The sequence below is a fragment of the Tachypleus tridentatus genome, chromosome 13 (genome assembly GCF_004210375.1).
Source record: "Tachypleus tridentatus isolate NWPU-2018 chromosome 13, ASM421037v1, whole genome shotgun sequence".
Taxonomy (NCBI): Eukaryota; Metazoa; Arthropoda; class Merostomata; order Xiphosura; family Limulidae; genus Tachypleus; species Tachypleus tridentatus.
In genome coordinates this window covers 145,901,853-145,919,302 of record NC_134837.1, presented here as the reverse complement: position 1 = coordinate 145,919,302, position 17,450 = coordinate 145,901,853, and the positions used below count along the sequence as shown (strand labels likewise).

The 17,450-nt window shown below is 32.2% G+C and overlaps 2 protein-coding genes across 4 annotated transcripts in view; one reads left to right on the top strand and one right to left on the bottom strand.

Annotated features, from left to right (window-relative positions):
- Positions 1–127: 127 nt before the first annotated feature.
- Positions 128–6,832, top strand: LOC143240306 (uncharacterized). The gene is made up of 4 exons (XM_076482531.1): positions 128–635; positions 3,732–3,906; positions 5,031–5,128; positions 5,463–6,832. Exons 1-3 carry the CDS (start codon positions 516–518, stop codon positions 5,126–5,128), a joined length of 393 nt encoding a protein of 130 aa, XP_076338646.1. The 5' UTR covers positions 128–515; the 3' UTR covers positions 5,463–6,832.
- A 1,184-nt stretch (positions 6,833–8,016) lies between these two features.
- Positions 8,017–17,450, bottom strand: part of LOC143240305 (uncharacterized) — a 28,313-nt gene continuing 18,879 nt past the window's right edge. Inside the window, exons 4-6 of one of the 3 annotated variants that reach the window (XM_076482530.1) lie at positions 15,162–16,170; positions 11,463–11,517; positions 8,017–8,193 (exon numbers count right to left, since the gene is read on the bottom strand). In XM_076482530.1, the coding sequence (XP_076338645.1) occupies positions 11,498–11,517; positions 15,162–16,170 (1,029 nt within the window). In that variant the 3' untranslated portion in view covers positions 8,017–8,193; positions 11,463–11,497. The remainder of the gene's footprint in view (positions 8,194–11,462; positions 11,518–15,161; positions 16,171–17,450) is intronic. The other 2 variants (XM_076482528.1, XM_076482529.1) reach the window with 2 other exon arrangements.

Here is a 17,450-nt window from a genome sequence, read left to right as displayed (position 1 = left end):
TAAGGCGTGCGACTCGTAATCTGAGGGTCGCGGGTTCACATCCCCGTCGCGTTAAACATGCTCGCCCTTTCAGCCGTGGGGCGTTATAATGTGACGGTCAATCCCACTATTCATTGGTAAAAGAGTAGCCCAAGAGTTGGCGGTGGGTGGTGATGACTAGCTGCCTTCCCTTTAGTCTTACACTGCTAAATTAGGGACGGCTAGCACAGATAGCCATTGAGTAACTTTGTGCGAAATTCAAAAACAAAACAAACCATTTTTAAACAGTGTTCTCATTTTAGGCAAAAATTTACCTACCCAACCCAGTAACGATGTCAATTTGCCAATGTCTTGTTATCTTATATGCATACCAACAGCGGAAGGGCTGTACCAGTGCGCGGAGTGATACATAAGACGGGAAAAAAGGAACCGGTATATGTAAGGGTGTGGGAGACAGTAGTTCTGATCTCGTGGAGGTGAAACATTAGAAAGTTATTATTGATTATAAATCTTGGTTGGAAGTTTAGTGTTTAATAATGTCTTGGCAAACTTACGTTGATGATCATATCCGCTCCCAAATTCCCTGTAAATTAGTAGTAATTGCTGGCCGTGATGGTGGAATATGGGCAAAGTTTGAAAAAGATCCGGCCTTTCAAGTAAGTGCATGAGTAGTCTCATTATTGTGTAGTAGCAATATGAATTTAGTTTTAGGTAAAACTGAAACGTTAAAAGTATGAAATTTCCACCTTTTTATAATGTCAGTTTCGTGGTTCCAACGTAATTTGTGCTTTGATCATATTGCAATAAATTCAGTACTTTGTGTATTATGTTTAGTGAACTTTATGGGTTAAAACTTGCGACAAAAATTATTAAACTGTACAGTTTTTGAATTTAATTTTATTAGGGAATTAAAGACATGTTATGCGATTTTTACTCTTTTTACCAGACTAGTGCTTATTTGATGTTTACAACTCGATAGGTAAAAATCTGTACGAATTTAGTGATTACGTTAAACTTGACAAATACTTTGTAATCGAGGTTAATAATTATTTTCTAGGACTTTGCACAACAACAGAAAACTTATCATATGATTAAGTACGTTGCCGGTATATGCTGTGATATCGCTAGCTTTGTATATATATGGTTTAGTTTTATTTGGCCTGACCACTTATGCCTTTTATAAATAGTTCTTGTGGGAGCTGGCTACTATTAATTTTATTAGTAGCCCTAATATTGGTAATAGGTGTAACTAACGTTAGTTTTGGAAACAGGTTTACATTTAACAAGAAAGCTCCTGAATCACTAAACGAGAAGTATTTGTTTTTAACCATACATTTGATTTGTATAAGTAAAATGTATATTGCGTTTAAACTACTTGCATACGTCTTAAAAGTGGGATGTATAATATTAACTTCATCTTTTAAATTTTAAGGCAATCTCACTGTACCAGCATTTTGAACTTTTTTTTCTTGCGAAAACAACAACAAAAAACGCGAACCAAAACCGTTTTTGTGTGTGTGTGTGTGTGTGTGTGTAAGAAAACTGCATGAGTATTGGAATCTAGTCCTTACTCGTAGGTTTTTAGATGTGATTTGAAAATGGACTAATGTTATTTTCATATTCACTTAAAAATGTGAAATAATCTTAAAATACAACAGAACTTGTTTATCCAAAACTTTGAGCCTCCTTGGCAGTATCTGTTTGCAAGTGTCATTGCAGATTACTTAAATTAATCTTAGTTTGGTATAATTTAAGTATGAAAAGAGGTTGGTTGTGTACTTAATTTTTGTATAATCTTAAATTTGGAAAATGTGTGTAGTGGGAGGGAGTTTAGGAAGGGAGGTTCATACCCAGCAGCTACAAATGAAACTTCTTAAATACCTGCTAGCGTTTCAACGAAAAACAAATGGGTATTGATGAATTGCGGTCACCTCCTGCCTGAATTAATAAATTAAAAGACTAATAACTTGTCTTAAGATATCTTTTGTACTGGCAAAATATCCCTAATTCTTGTCTAGGGTTGATCTATATATAATGTATTTAAAAAAGAAAAGGTAATTATAAAGGTTATAGCTACTACTTGTTAAAGCTCTTCATTATAGCATATTTTGTATTTGAAGCACTTTCTGGCCACTGTGCAAAATGTAAATTTATGTTAGTGATAACTCTTGGCTTTAGAAGCCTAGATAAGTATTTTTAATGTATATATATACTTTGATTTGGTAAGTACTGTAAGCTTGGATTCTAAAGTTTGTATTTCATTCACCTTAACATGCTCTTATATTGTCTTATTGAAAACTTTGTTTCAATAATCTAGTTTTTACTCTAGAAAATTGGAAGTACTACTACTTTATCAAAAATTCAAGTTTGATTCCAGTGAAGTAACTTTTCTCTTTTGGTAGTGACACTACAAATGGTAGTAATTATGTTAATGGTAAAACAAAGGATGTATTAACCAAAGAACTGAAAGAAAATAAAGCTACTCAAACTATGTGTAAATATCTTGTGGTTAAATGTTTCTTGTACTTATCTTCCACATGTTTTTTAGCTAAAACTTATTCTGGGCTGTTTACACTCCACAAGTTTATTTTTATTTTGAAACAAATTCAAGTCTTATTTAACATCTATTCATCAAGTAATGAGAAATCTTAATGGAAATATTTTAATTTAATCAAAGTAATCATAATTTGACACTAATTGCTTCCAATTTATATGTATATGATTAATGTGATTTTATTGCACTTTCTTAGTATTATAACTTGCCAACATTTCATATTAGTGTATTGCTAATTTAATTTCCAGCTTGCTTTGTACTGGAATATAGTATGCAAAATGTGTATACCCCTGATAATCTTTGTCTACTTTAAAGACTCCGTTGTGTACATTCAACTTCTCCTAAGTGTGGTCTTTATTTTGTAGACTTAATTCATAGAACTAAGCATATGTAACTGTAAACTTTCTTTTGAGTTACTGTTTTAATAATTGTATATTAAAAAAAAAAAAAATTAAACAGCACTGTGGTACTTTCTTAGCAGAAGTCTTGTAAGATTTTTTTTTTTTTAAAGAAACCAATGGAAGTGTTTTGTTGCATGGTTAGTACAACACTGCATACAAGACAACCTCTTTGGGAGGGAGGCTGTGTGACCCTGCAGCTGATGTCAAAATTAATATTGGAATTAGCAGTTATTTCTTTTTTTTTTTTAATTAATCTTCCACAGTTGTAAATGTATATTTTTACCAGATTGCTGTTCTCTACCTTCATTGCTATGTAATTATCTATATTTTAGCTTAAGCTGTACACATCAAAGCTATTTTCATTCTATTAAACTATAAAAGCCAACTAGGTTCCCAGTCCAAAACATGACTTGTAAGTAAGAATGGTGGTAAACTTAGTTAAAAGAAATTCTTGCAACTTCTGCTACAACTAGATCTGCATTGGATAAAGTTTGAAAAGCTAACTTTATCATCTTTTACTTCATTTAAATTATTATAGTAAATTGCACTTTGTTTGGTGTGAAATAAACTAAAGCAGTTTATACTTTAACTTTTTTCCTGACAGGATTACTGTTCATCATGTAAAATTTATGTGAAAGTGATTTTAGCCAGCTGGTCTTGCACTAAAAATGTATATTGTATGTGAAGTGTATAAAAATGGTCTAGTGTAACATTGTTGGAAAGCACTTGCATGTAATAACTTTTCAGAATACTTATTTCATTATTTGTATTAGTGTTCCACTTTACCTTGTTTTTAGGTAACATCACAAGAATTAAAAGTAATTTGTGACCAAATGAGCTCATCTCCAGAGACATTCCTTCATTCAGGGATACATATTGGAGGAGATAGGTACATATGTTTAGCTTCTGAAAACAATCTTTTGAGAGGAAGAAAAGGTGGCTCACCATTGTGTATTGTGAAGACTGAACAAGGTAGGTCTAGAAAGAGAACTTAAGCCCTGGAACTTAACATTGAATTCAAGTTTAGGAATTCTCTGTTCTATGTAACTTTTCATTTAAGTGTATGCACTAATCTGAGTTTTTATTTTTTTTGTAGATTGTACTTTGAAGGTGAGTGAACTTGAATAGTTACATATTTTAACAAAATCTCAGTTACATTCTAAGGTCTTCAAATTGTTTTTGAGCTAGATAGCTCTAATGTACATTAGAGCTGGGTATTTAGTAAAATTTCAATCTTATGTTGGAGATTAATTGCTCAAACTGCTTTTTGAACTAATGGAAAATAAGTCTTAGCAAAATATTTGCTTAAGAATTGCACTTTATATAAGTAGATTTGAATGCATTTGACTCGCAGAAAGTTAACTACTATATTAAAACAGCTTTGTATCTGCATGTGATGCTGTTAAAAACATGCAAGATCCTGTGTAAAAAAAAAAAAAAAAAAAAATCTTAACTATGTTTAGACACTTTGGCATTTCATAACTGTAATAAATATTCACATCATGATGTATTTACATTAGGGATATTCCTTACTTATTGAAAACATCAATTAACTTGGCCATTATGCAGCAAGTTGTATCCCAAAAATGTACAGGACCTTGTAATTGGTGATTCAAACTTTTTTTTTTTGAGGCAAAACCTATCCACCTGGCTTGTAATACAATGTGCAACATAGTCTGGATAGATCACTATCTGGAAAGAGAAACTCTGATTGCCTGTGCATGTTGCTTTTGTAACACCTAATATCTCGAGCAGCTACAGGATGAAATGAGTATCCTGTATAATTACATACCGTTGGTTGTATGTGTTGTCCTTTTTTAATTAAAGCCTTGGAGTAGTGTACTTTGAATGTTATTCTAAACTGAATCTTTTACAATGCAGGGTTACTTTCAAAACCTTCAGTTGCTCAAGCATAACTGAAATGATGACATGCTGTTAATGCAATATTCTAGAATAGTTCTGATGTATTAAACCATTGTACTCTAAGAGTACTTTTAAAATGATGACTAAAATAGCAACTTCTAGTATTTGCTTGAACATAAAGTTCCTTGTACTATTTGTTTCCTGTGTTACTTATTTGTGTGCTTTCTATTTAGCTGTTATTGTAGCAATTGCTGAGGAGGGTGGAATAGCTGGTAACCTGAATGTAATTGTTGAAAAACTAGGGGAATACCTGGCAAGTGCAGGTTATTAGGTAATCCCTCTTTTTTTATTCTTTATTTGCTTGCTGCTACCATTTTATAATAACTTTTAATTAGAAGAAAATTACTTGTACATTAAACTTCTTATTACTTATATACTTGTATGAAAATAACATTCTGAAATGTTATGTATTTTCTGTAAACAAAATGTTAACTTTATGAAAATCTCATTTGTCATAGTGTATACATTTCATTTTGTCAATCAACTTTTAAGCTCTATCTGAGAAGAAAGGGAGGGACCAAATATTGTAAAATTAATAACTAAGTGTATCTAAGATCAAGTTTCCTAATGTTGCTTGTTTTTCAATTATCTTCATATTTATCTAGATATGAACTTGACTGAAACAAGTTTGGATCTACCACTTCTGAAAGACGATTTTAGGAGGAGCTTTAGAAGAAATTGATTTCTGCTTCAATATTCAGTTCCATAGAATCTTGTAAACTATTTTTATATATTTTCCAGATTTCTTTCTGAACCTTTTTTTTTTTTTTCATTATTCAATGTTGAATTGTTGCTTAACTGCCACTGTTTTTAATTTAAACTAAATGTGAATTGTAATATGATGCTTTAAGAGAAGGAAACTAGTCAGTATTAGTAAATTGAAGTGGAGATCTACAATTGGTATTCAAACTGAATTTTTCAGAATATTTTACACTCAAGTGTTTTAAGTGAAAAGCCGAAACAGATTTAATTTAATTTTTTTCTCTTGCTTTTGTATGTTGCTTTCACTTTATTTACTGAATCTGGAAGTGAGTTTTTAATGGCTACTATTAACATACCAATGACCCAGAAATCTTTTTACAAGATCTAGTATCTAGACCTTTAACAAAAAGGCTTTGTGTAACCAACTTGCTCTTTAATTTCTAAGGTAAATCAAAAGATCTTGAAGAAACAGATGCTCAAAAATTTAAATACTTAGTTGCAATTTAGTTTGTTTATTAAATCTAATGTTATCTTCCAGTGTGAATATAACAAATATATATTTTTTAATGTGCATAATTTTGAGCTGTGCCAATGGTTAATTTCCTAGTTTATTTTGTATTCTTTCTGCTGGGTCAATAATTAAATCATTCCAACTAGTTCACATGAGTAGTTAAATTTCATATTACACATACATTGTTTTTAATCTGTTTATAGGTTGAAGGTTTTCAGTAGAATTATAAAATTCTGCAACCTATTCTCCAGCATTAAGTATGAATTTAAATAAACTTAGATATCTATACCTCCTTAATCTCTGTATAATTAAGCCTAAGAACTAATCCACTTTTTAAATTTACCTTTTTAATACTATTAATTCATTTTGAGAAATATTATAAACTTGCAATTGCAATTTTTTGTATGTTTAAGGGGATAGTAGAGGGTATCTGCATTTCCTTTATCTTATTAAGGCTCATGTAGAGGGTCTTCATGTGCGTAAATTGTCAGCATCACTGATCTTCAACCTTAAAGACAATGTAGGTAACTCATTTTCCTTCCCCTATTTCGAGAGAAGGGAGGCTATTGATAAGGTAGTTCGTGTGTGTGTGTGAGAGAGAGAGAGAAAGAAAGAAAGAAAAAAGGACAGATTTTATAGTCATTTCAAAGTTCATTTCACTGCTGTTATTTCATAGTATTGCCTAAACATTAAATGCATCCATCTTTATTAAAATTCTACATGTTTTATACCCTGTTTGCACAATAAAATTGGTAAATACTCCTTTTGTTATTGTTGTTTTGCAGGTGAATTGGCAATGTCACCTGACTTTTTTTTTTTTTTTATTATTTGTTTTAACATGCTTACATCCTTCAAAGGAATCTTTAGTTTCCTTTTACAAGTGAATCTTGTTAAAATGTCATTGGCATACAGTTTTTTTGTTTTTTTTTATATAGCATAATTGTTTTCTAATACAATTTCATTACTTAAGTTTGGTAGCATTATTCAACTAAAGGTTCAGAACCAATGAATTAATGAATATCATTTCACTATTAAAATACAAAAATCTTTAAGACAACTTTTCTTAGATACACTTAAATGTATTCAACATACTAAAATGGAAGTAAAAAGCAGTTCTGTAATTAAAATTTGGTACAGGAGAGGTTAAAATGTATTGATTTCTTGGTTACTAGATTGTGCCCACTTCAGACATCAAAACCTAAATTTCAGCTTTATAAGTTTCATTTGTGTGGATGTTTGTTTAAAAACACTAAAAACAAGTACTTCTATCTTTCACACAATGAGCACTTTTTCTACCAATATTAAATTATAAGTTAACTAATATTTCAGAACTCCAATTTTATTTGTGGGATGTCTTGCTCCAGTATGATTATGTAAATTAGTTTTTAACATTATTGAAAACTAAAACTAAGGGGGGGAATATTTCATTTCACATTTTTTTTTCTAAAACTTTTTCAGTAGATAAAAGCCAAGGACTAAAGAAATGGAGAGGGATAAATTGTAATAATGTCTGTAGACTTTCATTTGAGTTTGGTTGGGCATGTTTGTTTTCAAAACTTGGTAAAGATGTAACTTTCATGTGAAAACCACTAATCTTCATGTAAAATGCCAGTGTACTGTGGGCCAAAAGTTATTTTATATTATCCCCCCCCCTCTCTTCATCTTGGACTTTTGATAGCAAGGAGTGCCTATTTCTATTATTCTTTCTTAGAAGCAACTTGTTTATTATAGCAGTGGGGAAGGGACTTATGACATCTTACTCTTTTCATCTGTGAAAGTATCTTAAGAGTATATATTAATAGTACAAGAATTCTACATGATCTAAAACTATTCCTGCAAATGCATGTAGAAGAAACTTCTGTAGGTTGATATAATGATGAAACAAGTTTCATGTATGCAGTTACATTATTTTAAGAATTTCATAGTTCTGTTTTAAGACTAACATGTATATATTCTGAGTTTTTATTATTCTAAACCACTATACAAATAACATATGAAATAAAAAATATATATATATATATATATATAGGGTTGAGGAAGTTAGATGATAACAAATACTGCAATCTCTTCCATCAGACTTTGCTCTTCCATAACTTCTTCCACAAACATTTGTGTTTTCTTGTCTGAAAATTTTCAGTATTTAAAAAAAATAAAATTAAAACAGGAATTTATCTTCATTTCAAGAGTTTAAAATTTAAGATGTAAAAGTATTGTGATTGTTCATTCTACCTGTTTTCAAGGATGTGGTCTTTTTGGAACATTATATTATTCAAAGTGCCACCAGGTTAAAATATATCTTTTTGGCTTTTTGATTGTGGGAGGTCCATTGCTATTTAGCCAAGGGCTTTCCTTATAGTGCTGTATGTACAGGAGACAAAGGCTTCTATTCTTTTAATATTAACTTGGTTTATATATTTTATTACAAGTAAGGGAACTTTGTTTAAGCATAATTCATGTGCAAGTAAAGAACAGACTTTATTGTTCCTACTCGGGGCTCCGTCAGGAAGGTGTATGAACCTCTTATATATTAACAACTTGTATTTACCAAACCAATGGCATAGGTACTAAAATAGATAACTTAGTTTGCTACTTGTCTTATAACTGAAAATAAATTGCAGTGAAAATATTTTCATTCACTTAGTCAAAACATTTACTTGGAAATTTGTCAAATTATTTTACATTAAAGAACTTTTCTTATTAACTAATTAAATTAACTAGTAAATTATTTTATTCACACGGTCTTAGAATGAACAACGTCCATCCTCCTATAATATAAAATTCAAGTTTTCTGTCTTGCGTATTATATGAGAAAGGTGTTTTTAAGTATGACAAAACAGTCCTGGCCGTTTAGGAGTAACTTAAGTTGTATATTGCTAAATATATTGGTTTTGCACGCACATAAAAGGTTAGTTTAAAAATAACCTTAAGTAAAAAACGCTGAATATTTTAAAATAGAAAAGATAAACATTGTAAGATGTATGGAATGGTCATAAAATAATTAACGTATTGAATTAATATTAACTTTATTTATTATATAAATCTAATACGTGATTTTTGTAATTGTTTTTTTTTGTTTTGTCTGCAAACTTTCCAGATTAATAGTATGGGGATGTTCACATGAATGGGGGGGGGGACAATTTATAGTATTCTTTGTTCAGCAAGTATGGCGTAGTTATCGATTAAAAAATATCGGATTTGTATTTGTTTGTTTCTGAATTTTGCGCATAGTTACACGAGGGCTATCAGCGCTAGCCGTCCCTAATTTAGCAGTGCAAAACTAGAGGGAAGGCAGCTACTCGTCACTGCCAACTCTACTAGGATTATAAACCCCCCCCCCCCACGGCTTAAAGGACGAGCATCTTTGGTGTGAGGGGGGAGTCGAACGCCTTAACCCATCTGGTCATGCAGGGCCTCAGATTTGTATAATAATCCAATAAAACTCGCGCATAAAACAAGTCTTGAGGTGTGCTTTCAATATTAGGCTTATCCATAAATAATAGTATACAACTAGTATACAACATAACTATTTTGTTGGCAGTGAAATTTTCACATTACTTTGTATATACGTGAGATATTTGACAGTATTTATCTTTTGTTTTCGGATGTGCTAAAACTAGTGAAGAGCTATTTGCATTAGCTGTTCCTAATTTTGAGCTCGCAGATTTAGAGAGAAAGCTGCTAATCAATAATACTTGCTATTAACTCGTGTTCGATAGAATAGTAATATTTGGACTATTGCTTTTAAAACGCACCTTGAACCCAAAGTGGAGCAAGAATTTTTAGCGATAACGAAACGCGAACTGTGACTCCGTAAGTACAAAATTCGGAAGGCTGCCCATTGGACCATACTCGGCCCGTCAGTCGTTTATAAAGTGACATATGAGATACGGATGTCATATCTACTTTGATCATGAAATAGTCAAAATTTTCAAGCGAAAAAATGTAATTGAAATTGCTTTGGTAAAATTTAATGAATCCATAATATACAATGTTTTAATTCTTTTGACACGTTAGGTTCGTATTCTAAGAGCGTCAACGTCAATTACTTCTCGGTTAAAACCGAGACAAGCATTTGTCATAGATATAAACAAAAAATTAGGTCGGAAAATTTCTAAAGCTTGTAATAAACATCCATTAAAGTCAAATACGAGGTGGATCTCGTTGAATTTAAAAAAGTCTTAAGCTGAATGTAATAATAATGAACAGTTTTGTCAATGTATTTTTATTCAAAAGATCAGAGGAAGGAGATACAGTTATGCAATCTAAAATTAAAGTAAAATATCTACAAACCCACGAAATGGATGGGTGGTCAAAGAAAAAATTCACGCATTGAAAATATGCTATCTTGGGAGGGTTTGTTTGTTTTCAGTTTCTCGTAAAGTTTCACGAGAGCTATATGCGCTAGTCGTCCCTAGTTTAGCACTGCGAGACAAGAGGGAAGGCAAATAGTCATCACTCTTGAACTAACCTTTTACCAACGAATAGTAGGGGTCCCCGTACATTATAACGTCTCCACGGCTGAAAAGGCGAGCATTTTTGATGTGATGGGGATTCGAACCCGCGCTCCTCAGATTAAGAGTCGAGCGCTCTAACCACCTGGCCATTTGGAGGGTACCTCGTTCAGTTGTGTAAAGATTGTTATGATAAATGAATACAGCTTATGCGTAAAGTGTGTAAAAAAAGTATGCAATTACTTATTGGTTACTAGTAATCTTTTATTTGCTACATTCGTTTTCAAAAATTATCCGTATCAAACTTTGCGTTATATATATTAGTTCGTTTTTCGTCTACGTAGATGTTGCAAAAGGCTAAGATTCAGCAATATCTGCCATTTTAGAAACAAATTAAAGGAAAATTGTCACTTAAACTGTTTGTAATGGAGTAATATTTATTGCGTGTTACGTAATTTATTTCTTAATTCACGCAAACTGGATCTATCAAACTAATATATCAATACGTTTTTTATTTCGCTCACCCTTCGTAACTAGTGAAAATAATAGGCCTATTACACCTATAAAATGGTGCAATAATCTTGAAGGAGAAAGTGCTGGTGGTGATGTACACACGCATATACAGGGTGGCCCGTAAGTCCCTACCCATCCATATGTTATTATGCTATATTCAGTAATACTAATGATGAGTTGGAGGCAGCTGTTACCGCGGCATTTGGAACAATAATCCCTGCTATGTTGAGAAAAATGTTTCGCAGAACATGGCGTCGCATAATATGTAGCGAGAATGAGGGACAGCACACAGATACACTGGATACATAAGATGTATGGATGGGTAGGGACTTACGGGCCACCCTGTACATTTCTTTCAACGAAGAAATTTTCAGAAACTTCGTGCAAATAAGTACAAATAATTAACTTATACTGACAATTATAATTACCTTTTTAGAACTTCTGCTGGACTTTGTTGATTCTGTTAGTAGATAAAGAACACGCCTATTAATCAAATAATAGTATAATAATAAAATATATGCTTAGAATTTATACTGTGGTTAATATACTTTTTTCTTTAAAAAGTGAGTAAAAAGTAACAACATGAAGTATTATTTTTAAGCATATTAAATGTTTATCATGAAATTTAACCTTTTTTTAATTACATAGATTATTAAAATTTAATGAAAAAATTATACATATGGAATTGTAGTAATTTATTTAGTCGTATATTATCCAAATCTCAATGTAGCTTATTTCCATACATTCATACTTCTGGTGGCGTAGGTGAAGTATGAATGTTTGTTTATTACACTAAAAGTCAGGTTTTGATGCTGCAGTGGGCAGATAGCACACTGTGTGGCTTTGCATCTAACAAATAAATTATACATACGTCTAAATTGTTTTAACTTGCTGGCCCGTTCTCTTTATATAAAATTATGACATGGAATTTTATTCACCTTGAAAAAGCATGTAAAGTTTTTTTTTTAAATTATTTAGTCATGTAATATTTAATCGTTAATTTATACAAAATCTGTACAGCATATTCTAGCAGGCAGGATGAAATATTCAAGTTGTAGGTTAAACAACGGAAGTGTTCAACATGTACATATCACCCTCACAGATGTAACTATGAAATTAGCGCAGCGGAGGCTAAATTATAAACGCTTTAAATATATGCAATTAATATCATAAAAACTTAATTAATTTTCTTAAATCCATAATTATTTAAAATTACATGTAAAGGTCATTTAATTTAAAACTGCTAATAATTAACCGCTTTATTTAGGAACAAATTAGTAAAAACAAAAATGAGGGAGGGACAGCCACGTATCTAGTTATGATGGAAGTGAAGCACAAAGCTACGTAATGGACTCTCTGTGTTCTGCCCATCACAGGTATCGGAACCCAGTTTTTAGTGTTGTAAGTACGCATACATACCGCTGTGCTATTGGAAGGCCTATCTACAGCTATTACTTTATATGATATTATTAACCTCTAATGTGTTCTGAATATAAAATGTTATTCGGCTAAAAGCTGAAATAATTATATAAAAAAAGACGTTTTGCTAGTGTTCATTTGGCATAATATGGTAACGTCGCTCTAATAACTACTTTTCTTTTTAATTATTCCAGTTTTTATCCGAATAAAGTTTCTAAATTGAAACTCTGTAATCCTCTTATGTTTAATGTAAACATGGTACGGCGATATGTTTACAGAATTATTATGGTAAAGTTCATGGCTCGATTCCCAGTAGCGGATATAACAGGTCGCCCAATGTAGCTTTACTCTGTTGTCTAAGCCAAAAAAGTTAAGATGAAAAAGCACCCTGTCTATTATTCTCCCTCAAAGTGATAGAAATGCAACTTATCAAGAAGCTACTCGATACAAAAGAAGTGTATCCACGCTCCCAGAAAATACCATCACAAGACTGCATTGTGATTAATAAAATTAGTTATTGCTTGCATTTACAGTATAATAATTGAGATAACGAACGACATGAAACTATTCTCTGAAATTTGTAAATTGGTGAAATCGGTTTTTGAAACGCAAACGAAAATACCATTTCCTGTTTAGAGATTGCACATACAATTTTTCTATTCTTGGTGTCAAATACACACTTTCCGACATTATAATTGACATTATAATAATATATAATATTATTAGCATTTTCTGTACAGTATGTAAAGTACTGTTACGTCCAAATTAACGAATGTTTGTTAAATTTCGCGCAAAGTTACTTAAGCGCTAGACTACGCTAACCGACTCTAATTTTAAAGTGAGAGACTACAGCGAACACAGCCGCACAACACTACCCATCTCTAACTTTTGAGTTATTGTTTACTGACGGATAGTTGGATTAATCATTACAATTAAAACGTTTCTATGGCTGTAAGGACGAGCATGTTGAGAAAGGGGTTTGGATGCTAAGACTCGTTGATTGTGAGTTGAGCGCCATAACCATTAGGCCATGTTAAACGACAAATTTACGCTTTAAATGAGTTACACTTTAATGTGATTACATTGTCACTGAAGGTAAAATCACGCAACTAATACATCATATTAAATAAAGTCGGTTTACCTATAAGACATATAATCTAGACTTTAAGATACAATAACTTTTCTAAATATAAAAATAGAATTTCTTAGTCTACCTAACTCTTAGGAATTATTTTGTTGATACATATGTAAAAGGGGTAAAAATTACAATAAGAAAGCTGTAAAAGAAGCTATATATAATTTTTCTTTTTCCTTTCTTATTCCTTCACAAAAAGTCAACATGTTTTAGTCACGCACTCGTGATTACATAAAAACTTTAAGGTTTCAGAACAGTCATGCAACCATTGTTCTTCAGGAAAATGCAAAAAAAAAAAGTAACAAATTATTCCACTTAACAAGAAATGTGACACTTTAGTAAAATTTTCAATAGCTGCTAAAAAGAAAAACGAACTTAGGTAGTCCGATATCGTTATTGTTATTACAATAACTCATTCAAGTTGCGAGATGAAACATCTCTTCCACGGGTATACTAATATAAAGGTATTCTGCATCGAAACTCGCACAATAAACATTCCTATCAAAATTTTAACTTTATTAGAAAAGATAAAAATATCTTTCATTGTATACTCAGTTTATATAAACACTTCCAAATATGTCACCATAAAAACAGCAACTTCATATTATATGTTTGAATATTTAAAGCAATAGGTCTGATTGGACAAGCTATTTTACGAACTTTAGGAATACTACGTAAAACATAAGGATGACAGCCAGATGGTCTTATCCTAAAATATGCTTCCTGAGACGGTAAATTGTCTGTTTTTATTGTTAAAGTTTGAACCATTTTTGGTGTAGAATTTTGGTATATTAATATTTCCTTAGAAGAAGCGTTAGAAATAGTAACTAAATTACTTTACCATAAACTTCATCAATAACGTTAAAGGAGAATATTTAAAAGAATTTGGATTCATCAAACAATTTCTCTACAAACAATTATAACACCCCACTGGCAGATGTGCAAAGTTAGTGAAGAAATAACTAAGCGAATTTTATCGAAGTATTTGTCCACAGATAGAGTTGTGTGTGATTTTTAAACTAGAAGGATGAATGCGATTTCTGGTTTTGGGCCAGGTGGTTAAGGCGTTTGACTCGTAATTGACGGTTTCGAATTCTCATCTCGCCAAACATGCTCGCCCCTTCAGCCATAGGACGTTATGATGTGACGATAAATCCCATTATTCGTTAGTAAAAGAGTAGCCCAAGAGTTGGCGGTGGGTGGTGATGCCTTCCCTCTAGTCTTACACCGCTAAATTAGGGACGATTAGCGCAGATAGCCTTCGTGTAGCTTTGCGCAAAACTGAAAAAACAAACAACTTCTGTTTTGTTTTTCAGATTTAAGGACAGAAAACCGTCTTTAGTAACATCTAAGTATGTTTGTAAATGTAAGCTCCTAGATGTAATTCTGGGTATATTGGATCGGTCACTAACTGACAGAAAACGTGTGTGTAAGGACATTCATATCTGCCAAGTGTGAACAATTCTGGTGTAAAGAAAATTACGATTTGTTAAAAATATTTTTTAACAAGAGGAAAAAACTTTCACCGCATCTCAAATTTTCAGATGATTTAATATTTACAGCTTACACTAACCTTTTTTCTTCTGAGTTTTTAATTTCCACTTTGTCTTCAAACCTTCTGGTGGAGCACTGGAACTCCTCTCCAGCTTGCTTTGCCTTGAAACTTCTGTAACCATAGACACCAGTGTTTCTTCTTCGCTCTCTTCATTTGTATCGGTGTTATCGCTGAAATCAAACAGATGACGACGGAACTGTAAGGGCAATGTATTTGATTTATTATCATCACCTTTGTGAACTGGAACCTTTTGCGTCATATCGCTAGATGGATGATAATGGGACTCCACACTGTAACACTTACCAAAAGTTGATAAGCGACGTGGCTTATGTTCCCCAGTGGTTTTCATATCCTCAAAATCAAACCAAGAAGATTGTGTTTCATTCTTGGGAACGTTAACATAAATTTCTTCTAAAGATTGACATTTTGTGGGACATAAAGCCAGGTTATATTTTTCAGTCTTTTTGTAATTGTGTATGTAGATATTATTTGTTTTAACAAAACTGGTATTCTGAGACTGATCACACACGGTAGTCATAACATCCCAGTTCGGGTTATCAACAGCTTCTGCGTGGGAGGGGATGTCTTTGTTTTTAAAAACTTTAAGAGTCACTTCTGGACCCACTTCAGTAAATGTTTGCACCTCCTCATGTGGAGAAGTAAAGTCGAAACTTATTCCTTCCAACTGATCAGTTTCAAGTAGATTTTTTGTTAGACTAAATTCTTCCTCCACTTCACCATCACAGTTTTCTAACGAGGGACCTTGAATATTGCCATGGCTAGCAGAATCTTCTGAAGATGCGTTTGCAACGACCCTTGCATTTTCTCCTTCACGTGGTGTGATTGATGGCTTTTGATGACCATTCAATTTGATTATAATATCAATGTCTTTTTTATCATAACTGAAGTCATTTACATCGAGATTTTGCATCAAAGATGACATATCTGATGAAGAAGAACTGAGTTTGGTGGAAGGGCTGCGTTTTGGCACAGGGGGAGGAGTAGGCTTAAGTTTACTAACTGTTACCTGAGTGAAAGCAAAAGCCTAGAGTCAGGAATACTTAACTAAAGTTAATCCTCAATGTCTTTTCACAATCTCTTCCAATTGCCGAAAGTGTTACAAAGAAATGTAATACCATTACAGTGAAAAAAAACGAACAAATTGCGTTATATTTAATTACAAAATAAATGAGATGATAAAAAGATAACGCGCAAATAAAATAATGAACTAAATCATTAGTGAATGAAGAAAAAATACACATTTCAGGTAAACGTGTTTATAAAAAAATTACGAAATTAAAATTATTAAAAAAATGTCAACGATACAACTCTCTCTATGCAGTAAAACAATCTCTAAAACTGTGTTAGCTTGAGCTTTGCCTCTGACATACTTTTAACATTCAGAATATATACAAGCAAAGTAAGGACAGGAAAGGGATAAAACTACACACATTTTCACCAGAGATGAGGCGAATACTGAAGATCAATAATCTAATATGAATAATTCATAATTTTATGAATAAAAAACGAATACAGAAAAAATGCTTGGTATTCGAATACGAATACACATAAATACTTTCATGAACAAATTGTCAGGTAATGTGCAATAATGATAAAAGAGTAGACAATAAAATTTGAATACTTTTAGTTTATGAAACAAATATTTTAGAAACTGAAACAAACATCATTTCAACAAATAAAATCATTTCAATACTTTTTATTTTTCAAAATGCAATAACAAGCTGTAGGACGAAAATATGCTTTTAAATGAGTTTTACAGATGTTATAACTGCCCATTGTTCTTTATAGAAATCAGTTTCTCAAACGTTTTGTTAGTGCGGCTGTGACGATAAGGTGTGAGGGTTTTGCCTCCGATGCTAAACAAACGCTCACTGGGGGGATATGATGCTGGACTATTCAGGTAGGATTCGGTTAGTAGAGACAAGGTAGGAAGTTTTTGTTAATCTTTCAATAGTATATAGGGGTGTTTTATTCAGAAATTCAAGGACTATGGAGATAGATATTGATATCTGTATCCTTTAAACTTGAGGGGGTTGATTTCTTAAAGGCAACAAAGAAAGTAAAGAACTTATTTCGTTAGCGAGAGGGGGGGATTTACAGTCTATGGTTGTAGGACTATTTGCTGTGGAAACTTCTTTGACTTCTTACTGCAGGAGCCTCCGATTAGACCCACGAACCATAGGTCTAGTGAAACATCAGTCAAGTTTAAATCTGGGATCCAATGCCGTACCCAGGCAGAAGACACTGCGTTTCTCATACTGAGTCAGTGAAGAGACAAGATTGAAA

Excerpts from the sequence above, each read along its gene's own strand:
- LOC143240306 (XM_076482531.1), top strand. The coding sequence starts at position 516 with ATGTCTTGGCAAACTTACGTTGATGATCATATCCGCTCCCAAATTCCC. Across the intron at positions 636-3,731 it reads AAAAAGATCCGGCCTTTCAA|GTAACATCACAAGAATTAAA; the intron begins GTAAGTGCATGA and ends CCTTGTTTTTAG. Across the intron at positions 3,907-5,030 it reads TATTGTGAAGACTGAACAAG|CTGTTATTGTAGCAATTGCT; the intron begins GTAGGTCTAGAA and ends CTTTCTATTTAG.